Source organism: Dipodomys ordii, unplaced genomic scaffold (genome assembly GCF_000151885.1).
Source record: "Dipodomys ordii isolate 6190 unplaced genomic scaffold, Dord_2.0 Scaffold37, whole genome shotgun sequence".
Lineage (NCBI taxonomy): Eukaryota > Metazoa > Chordata > Mammalia > Rodentia > Heteromyidae > Dipodomys > Dipodomys ordii.
The window spans coordinates 7,643,012-7,651,993 of record NW_012267253.1 but is presented as its reverse complement, the minus strand read 5'-3'; the positions used below and the strand labels follow the sequence as shown (position 1 = coordinate 7,651,993).

The window sequence follows — 8,982 nt, the reverse complement described above, 5'->3', positions numbered from 1 at the left end:
TTGGTTGTGGGTTTTTGTTGTTGTTGTTTTTTTTTGTCAGTCCTGGGGCTTGAACTCTGGGCCTGAGCACTCTACCACTTGAGCTATAGCTCCACTTTCGGTTTTTCTGGTGGTTTATTGGAGATAAGAGTCTCATGCACTTTCCTGCTCGGGCTGGCTTTGAACCGCGATCCTCAGATCTCAGCCTCCTGAGTAGTTAGGATTATAGGCATGAGCCACCAGCGCCCAGCTGTTGGTTGGTTTTTTGTTTTTGTTTTTGTTCTTTTTTTGGGGGGTCCGGTCGTGGGGCCTGAACTCTGGGCCTGGGCACTGTCTCTCAACTCTTCAGCTCAAGGCTAGCGCTCTACCACTTGAGCCACAGCGCCACTTCCGGCTTTTTTTCTTTTTGCTTATCTGGTGCTGAGGAATCGAACCCAGGGTCTTGAGCATGCAAGGCAAGCGCTCTACCACTGAGCCACCTTCCCAGCCCTGTTGGTTGGTTTTTAAAACAGGGGCATGTGGTCCAGTTGGCTTCAAACTTCTGCCTTAGCCTCTTGAGTGCTGAGTTTACAGGTGTATGTCACCATACCTGGATAGTTTAACAGCAATAAAGCCCCTTCCTATGAAGGAGCTTGGATATCTTAGACCAAACTAAATTAGACTACATTGCAAATTGGTTTTAGATGTATTGATTTAAAATTAGCTCAACAATTCCCAAGTCTAATAAAGAAATATACATAAACTATTTACTTGTACATGTGTACCAGCCTCAGGAAAGAGTCAGCCCACACTAAGACAAAAAGCAAATCAAACTACTTTTTAGGGAAGTCTTACCCCGTGAGGTACAGGTCATGGAAAGCCTGGAGATTGTTTAGTCTCCTTTTATGTTCTCACTTCAAACTCTAAACTTCTTGTCCTTTACTTAAACTCCCAGCATGTGAAGTTGGTCATTTTCTTTTCTCCATGGGAAGATAGTTTTCTAAGATGTTTCCTATAACCATAAATTTCAGCTACTTCTGAACACATCCATAATTAGAGATTATGTTGGGTCTGTTAAATAGATGCCAAACACAACAAGATAATCTTTTAAAATTAATATATGAATACTTAGGAAAAGCTTCTTTTATGCATGAACCAAAAGTGGCGCTGTGGCTCAAGTGGTAATGTGCTAGCCTTGAGCTGAAGTGCTGAGGGACAGTGCCCAGGCCCAGAGTTCAAGCCCTAAGACTAACAAAATAATAATAATAATCATCATCATTATCTTCATCATCATCAAGTAATGTCCCTATAGAAAGTTATTTACCTCTCATCTGAAAATTTGATTTATAATCTTTAACAAAGTAACTCTGTCTGAGATGAGTATTTTGGTTGTCTTCTTGCTTTTGTATCTTCCAGATGTCCATGGTTATGTTTAGGAGATGCCATATTAGGTAAGAGATTAGATTTATCATCAATAATAGTAGACCAATGGTATTCAATTCTATTTAGATTATACAATATGAAATGCACAAAAATTACCTGTGAAGTATTTTGCCTAATGTCTTCAATTTAAATCTTATCAAATCTTTAGTCCTCTATATAGTTTATAGGAAATATGGAAGATAGGAAAACTATTTAAATGACATTATGAGAAAATAATCAGACAAATATAGAATGTAAACATCTTAAATGTAAACTCTGCTGAATTCTTTAAAAATATCAATGTCATTAATCAACAAACAAACACCAGTGGAAAACTGATTTAGATTTAAAAGAACTAAAAGGCACTAAAGCCTTTAAATCTTGCAAAATATAACCCTGTAGGATTCTAATTTGAAAAAAAAAATAAAGTAAATCTAAAATATTCTCAGGAATAGTTAGGAAAGTTTAAATATAAATTAAATATATGATACAAATTTAAATATAGATTAAAATTAAATTGGACCTATGTTGATAGGAATAAAAGTATGCTAACAGTGTATTGCTTTTGGAGATAACCCTATACTAGGAGGGTGGGAAGAATATGTGTGTGGGGGGGGGGTGTGGAAAGGGAATGAGAGGGCTGGGAATGTGGTAGAATGCTTGCCTACCATGCATCAAGCCCTGGGTTTGATTCCTCAGTGCAACATAAACAGAAAAAGCTGAAAGTGGTACTGTGGCTCAAGTGATAAGAGTACTAGCCTTGAGGAAAAGATGCTCAAGGACAGTGCCCAGGCCCTATATTCAAGATCCAGGACTGGCAGGAAAAAAAAAGAACAGAGAGAGAGAGAGACAGACAGACAGACGAAAATGTGGCCATCTCTCATAGTATATGTAATAGTTTTGTCTTAAGTGTGTCTCCCAAAGCCTTAGTCACCAGTCTGTGGAGACTGAGTCTAGCAGAAGGAAATTAGGCTGGACACCAATGGTTCACACCAGTAATCCTAGCTACCCAAGAGGCTAAGGATCTAAGGATCATGGTTCAAAGCCAAGCCAGGCAGGACAGTTTGTGGGACTATATCTTCAGTCAAATACCAAAAAAGATGAAAGTGAAGCTGTGGCTCAAGTGGTAGAGCACTAGCCAAAGTGAAGTTACAATCTGAGGCATGCCTTTACGTCTTTTAAGCTGCCAACAATATACCAAAAATGTCTATAACCTCTTTTCTTTGAAACCATTCAGAGTGAAAGTACCATTATTTAGCTTACTTATCTGATGGTCAGTTGTTTTAGTTCTTAATTTCATAGAATAGTCTGAATTGTAAACTCTGTAAGTATAAGAAAAATAGAGATTAAAAATAGTGTAAGTAATTTTGCACAAAAACTTAAGGAAGATGAAAACTGTGTTTAAATAAGTAAATATCATTTTCAAATTGACTTAAATAATAACTAACCTAAAAATAGAAGAATCCTGCTGGCTAATTTCCCTGTCATAAAAGATTTTCATAATTTATAAGATAACTCAACTTTGTAAAAAAAAACCTCCTAAATAGTTATTAAAAGTCACATGCATAAGGCATGCACAAAATGATATATTTGTTCATTCATCCACCTTTCATTCAACAAAATATATTGAGGATCAACTGCATTGTGCACTATCCAAGGAGAGGCATGCAAATATATAGACTCACAAGGAGCTCAGTACAATTGAAACAACTAAGTTGTAAAGGAACAGTGTCTTTAAGCTGGTTAAAAATATTTTGAGAGCCAGTGACTACTTCTCTTTAGGCCAAGGAAGAATGGCTGGTGGCTTTAGGAAAACATCCTTAAGAATGAAACTAGGTCCACAGATATCCAGCAGGCAAAGAAAAATCGAGAGGGAGCAACCCAAGTAAAGACACGGAAGTGGGAAAGGACACAGCCCGTGTAGATACTTGGGAGTCTTCTAGGGTGAGGTGGGTGACAGGAAATATCTGAGAGAGTAGAGGGAAACAATGATGGGCTCAATTTAGTATACAATGATTGGGGGTCCCAGGAAGAGTTCCCAGTAGTATTTTCAGGACTGCCTGTAGATCTTGACAGGAGAGGGCCTGTCTTACCCTTCTTTTGAGTACTTGTTCTGGGTTTCCTGCATATGCACTTGCCACATAGGGCCAAGGTCACACCTCCGCTTACCTTGGAAACTACTCCAGTTCTCTAAGATCACAGATTTCCCTGTTAGATGGCCCTGTGCCTGCTTCTAAGACCTATGCAGACTTCTTCCACAGTAATGTACGAGGTATATGTGCCTCAGAAGCATGAGCTGCTCTGAAGAATGGTTCTGAAGATGATTTGATGATGGAAGTGGTAATAATATATCTCTGATCTTTTGTTTCTTTACTCTGCCTTAAACATCCTTTTCCTATCTGCATTTAAATTTCTTTATGTTGTGGACTGAATATGTTTCCTGATGTGTGTTCACATGTGGGAATTTAAAATCATGATAAATGGTATTTGGTGGTAGGGACTTTGGGAAGTAATCACAAGTAGATCAGATCATAAGAGTGGGCCCTACAATGAAATTAGCACCTATATAAGAAGAGGAAGGGAAAGCTAAGCTAGCATTTATGCTGCAACAAGAAGGCCCCTACTAGATGCCAAGGTGAATACTGGAGTATGCTCTTGGACTTCCACTTTTAGAACCATTATCCAAATAAACTTTTATTCCATATAAATTACTTAATTTTTCTTTTCCTTTTTTCTTATTTTTGGTCAGTCCCAGGGCTTGACCTCAGGGCCTGCGCACTGTCCCTGAGCTCTTTTGATCAAGGCTAGTGCTCTACCATTTTGAGTCACAGTGCCACTTCTGGTTTTCTGGTGGTTAACTGGAGGTAAGAATCTCATGGAGCCGGGTGCTGGTGGCTCACACCCATAATTCTAGCTACTCAGGAAGCTAAGATCTGAGGATCAGGGTTCAAAGCCAGACTGGGCAGGAAAGTCCATGAGACTCTTATCTCCAATAAACCACTAGAAAACCAGAAGTGGCACTATGGCTCAAGTGGTAGAGCAATAGCCTTGAGCTGAAGAGTGCATGGACAGGGCCCAAGCCCAGAGTTCAAGCCCCACGACTGAAAAAAAAGAAAAAAAAAATCTCAAGGACTCTCTTGCCCAGGCTGGCTTTGAACCATGACCCTCATAGCTCAGCCTCCTGAGTAGTTAGGATAACAGGCATGAGCTACAAGCACCTGGCTTCTCTACTCCTTTTTATTATATATTATTACCACCTCCAGCATATTTATAATGGCTACTGGTATGTCATGAATGAGTGATCATGGTTGCTAGGATAACCAAGCACTCTGATTTTTCTGGAACTATCCATTTTAACACCAAACATACATCATCCCAAGAAATCCTATGCAATCAGGGACACCTTAAAATGATATTTCAGTTTCTGGATGAGCAAATAAATGGATAGCAGGGTGTCAATAGCAAAAATAAAGATGTTCATCTAGGGGCATGGCCCAAATGGTAGAACTCTACCAAGTGAGAGACTAAGTTCAAACACAGTACTATAAAAAAGAAAAAAAGAAAGGGGCTGGGAAGGTAGCTCAGTGGTAGAGCACTTGCCTTGCATGCCTAAGGCCCTGGGTTCGATTCCCCAGCACCACATAAGCAAAAAGGAAAAAAGCCTGAAGTGGCACTGTGGCTCAAGTGGTAGAGTGCTAGCCTTGAGCTGAAGAGCTGAGGGACAGTGCCCAGGCCCAGAGTTCAGGCCCACGACCGGACCCAAAAAAAAGAAAAAAGAAACAAAGATGATGTTCAGTTTTTCCTATGTATATATGAGCATAATGCCTTTCAAGAAAGCTTCAGTTGTTTCCCTATACTTTTCAACCTTCATCAGGCTGAGAAGGCAACAAGTAAAACATGACCTGATTGAATTCCTGTTTGGAACTTAAATGCCCCCCTAGAACTTGTGTTGAAGACTATCATGCAGCAATGTTTAGAGGCTGGGTCTTTGGCTCATGAGGGCTCTGATCTCATAACTGGATTAATCTATCTATGGTGTCATAGTTTGATGGGCTGGGTGAAGGGTTTTGTTATAAAAGCAACCTGTCTTTGCTTCCTGGCAGCCATGAAGGGAATAACTTTGTTCTACCTTGTGCTCCTGCCACGATGTTCTGCTTCATGCTCTCATAACTGGATCAATCCATTTGGGATTCATAGTTTAATGCATTTGGAGTGAGGGGTTTTATTAAAAAAAAAGCAAGCTGTCTTTGCTTCCTAGATGTCATGATAGGAGCAATTTTGCTCCGCTTTGTGTTTCTGCCATCATCCCAGCTCCAAATCTGAAGGGAAAATAACCTAACTTTTTCAGGCAGGGCTCCTTAACTGAGCCACAGAAGAAAGTGGTTTTGGTTCTATTTTCTCAATTCAATGTTGGTATGTTAGCTAGAAAACACTTAAGATGCACAGAAGTTAACTCCTTACTTAGGATCAATGTCTTAGGACATGTAGCATTTGATTTTTATTATTTTTTAAAATTTATTTTTACCTTTTGAGAAACCCATAAACCCTATACACAAGAATACTACTATGATTGTCCCTATGCCCTTATTAATTAGCACAGTTGTCTGGAGGAAGAAAACGGTGAGAAGGAAGTTGTCAAAAGGTAGGACTGGTGCTATCTCTGTTCAACAAATGAGGAAGAGACCTAGAAAGGGAGTGTATTCTTACTTTCTCAAGATGAACAAAGGTAAGAGTAGTGTAAGATCTCATCATTGTTGGTAGTGTAGGGGCAGGGATAGAAAAACACCTCCTAAGCCCTAATTTGATGGCCATCACTAACTTTGATTCTCAGCTGGCAATTGCCAAAGTCAAGCAGTACTGTATGTCATGCTGTGGAAGACAAATGTTCCATAAATAAATTGACTTGGAACAGTCTCAAATACACATAAACCACAACAGCTTTAAATATCACTCCTGACTTTTCTCTCATTTTCTCTTCTTGAGAGGTCAGCAAGGAAGGTTCTATAAGAGAGGGCCTACCAAAATTCAACCTATGAAAATCACAAAAACTCATATCTGCTGTTTAAAAGCACAGTTTATTCTCAAATATTTGCTGCAAAGCACACTGCTCCTGGATGAAATATATATTTGCCTAAACACATTCTGTATATTAGACTACAGCTCATAGTTACTATATGTTATGCACCAATCTTTTAAAAATTCATTTTCTAAAGGAAGTGATTATTCATTTTGTCATTCAATTTCCCATCATTAAAAATTTTCATATGTAAAATCACTGCATGCTAATGGGACGCTATGTAAAAAGAATATTTTTAGTGACTCAGCTGGAGGAAAAGATCATTGATGGATTTTCCATCTGAGGAAAAATCAGAGACAGATTTGAGAGGTACTCCCTGCAAAGACTTGCAAGATACCAGAATGCACAGTATGGAATTGTAGCCTCAGGTTCTGAAGTAGAGGTGCAACTCTAAAGTAACATTATTCCTCAATGGTATTTATTTCATTTGTAGGATAAGGTTAGATTTCTTTTTTTCCTCATGGTTATTACATCACTGTATTAGCAAGGACAATAGAAACACAGAATCTGATTGACCTGTCAGTCATCTGAAAGAGTCACAGGGTTGTCCACACTAATTAGAAATGCCTAATTTGCATTAGGCATACTATCTCTGGCATAGTAAAGAAAAAAACTTTTGATGGTGCAAGAAAAAAATATCTAATTTGACAGAAGGAGGTTAAATTCGTTAAAAACTTCCAAGCAGGGCCAGAAATGATCTTGCTGGGCAGAAAAACTGTTCTGAAGGGAAGTCCTTTCAGTGGGTAAAATTTATCTTGGCTGGCTAAAAATGCTGTTCAGTAGGTTTCAAGAGCCACAGGCCTGTGCTTTTCTATTGTAGGGAAGTTCTCAAGGCCTTGTTATGGCCTAAGGACCTTTTTTTTTTTTCTGATCTGTGATTGAACCATAAATCTTCTCAGGGATTTTTTTTTTTATTTTAACCATTAAACTGCAATTCCCTTTTAAATTTCCAGGCATCCTCTCCTGGCTGTCCACTTTGAGGTCCTATTGTCAAAGGGAGATGTTCGGAGCCCAGTCCCACAGGATCTTGGACTTTTTCTCTTCTTGCTGGTGAGGAAAGGAAAGCGGGCAGTACAAACGGAAGCCCCTTTCAGATGGTCAGTCCACCCAGCTGCATTTTGCCCTTATCCAGTTTTCCATGGGTTGTTTTTAAAAAAGGAAACGGAAACGAATCTTCTCCACGAGGCAGAAACTAGGCTGAGAAGCTGTGGGCGGGGTACATGTTTTTGGGGGGGACTTTCAAGCTTTTTTTCCTAATTGGTTTTACGTGTTTTTATCTACTCCTTAATAAGGGTCGCAAAGTGCGTGTGTGTGTGTGTGTGTGTGTGTGTGTGTGTGTGGCGGGGAAAGGATAGGCGGAGGAGAAAGCTTCTCCATCCAAGCGCAAAACAGGAGACTCTGCCTCCTGGCGCAGTTGCCAGGACAGCACGGCCCGTGCAGCAACGGCAGAAGCCGCACGGCTTCCCGGCGGCGGCTGAGAGCCGAAGTGACGCATTGCAGGTACGAACCAGCCAATCAGAGGTCGACTCAACGACTATCGCAGAGCGCGTCGCCACCAACGTGCTCCTCCGCGCCGCAAAGTAGCGCCCCGCAGGCGCGACTCCACCGGCCTTTTAACGGCTTACTGGGGAATGAAATCTACTTACGTCACCAGCTTTCCCTCTCGTCTTTATCTCTTTCCCTCTCGACCAAATGACTGTGGATGAAGGGGTCTCGAGGAGTGTGAGGGGGAGGGGAGAGCTGGCCGGGACTCGTTGGCGGTGTTCCGTTATCTGGCGTGCGGCGGAGGGATCTTGCGGAGGGAGGTGTTTATGAGGCGCTGGGGGCGGAGGAGGAGAATTAGTCCGAGCGGAGCGAGCGAGCCGAGTGGTTGTGTAGTCGCGTCTCGGGAACCGGTAGCGCTTGCAGCATGGTGAGTTCGTCGTTCAGGTGCCGGCGCTCGGCTTGTGGGGGAGATGCCGAAGCGAATCGAGGAGAAAAATGGACCTCAGCGCTCTTAGAGGCCTCAGGAGCAATGTTCTCCCGAGGGATGGAGCGGCGGAGGCCGGGGGCTCCCCGGGAGGGTGGTGTCGCAGGTGCTCCCCGCCCCCATTTACCTCAGGGTCTTCCTCCGGGGAGTTGTGGGGGGTGGGACCCGCAGCCCCTGAGGCGGCGGAGCGTCGTGCTCGGCCGGAGGAGGATGGTCTGGGGTTCAGGGGGGGGGGAGAGGAGAGAAAGTGAGGAGTGGGGCGGAAACACCTCGGTCGGGCGTCTGCGAAGGTCAGCCCCGGGGCCGGATTCAAATACCCCACGGACGGTTAGCGCGGGCGCCAGGAAGCGCCTTTGTCCGCCGGGCCGCCATGCGGCGGGCGCCTGGGGGTGGGGGAGGGCGGGCGGTAAGGCCCTGGGTTCGATTCCCCAGCACCACATAAGCAAAAAGGAAAAAAGCCTGAAGTGGCACTGTGGCTCAAGTGGTAGAGTGCTAGCCTTGAGCTGAAGAGCTGAGGGACAGTGCCCAGGCCCAGAGTTCAGGCCCACGACCGGAC

General features: G+C 42.6%; 1 protein-coding gene across 1 annotated transcript in view; it reads left to right on the top strand.

Annotated features, from left to right (window-relative positions):
* The first annotated feature begins 8,184 nt into the window (after window positions 1-8,184).
* Window positions 8,185-8,982, top strand: part of Calm2 (calmodulin 2 (phosphorylase kinase, delta)) — a 14,223-nt gene continuing 13,425 nt past the window's right edge. Inside the window, exon 1 of the mRNA XM_013017983.1 lies at window positions 8,185-8,369. Within this exon, the coding sequence (XP_012873437.1) occupies window positions 8,367-8,369 (3 nt within the window). The 5' untranslated portion in view covers window positions 8,185-8,366. The remainder of the gene's footprint in view (window positions 8,370-8,982) is intronic.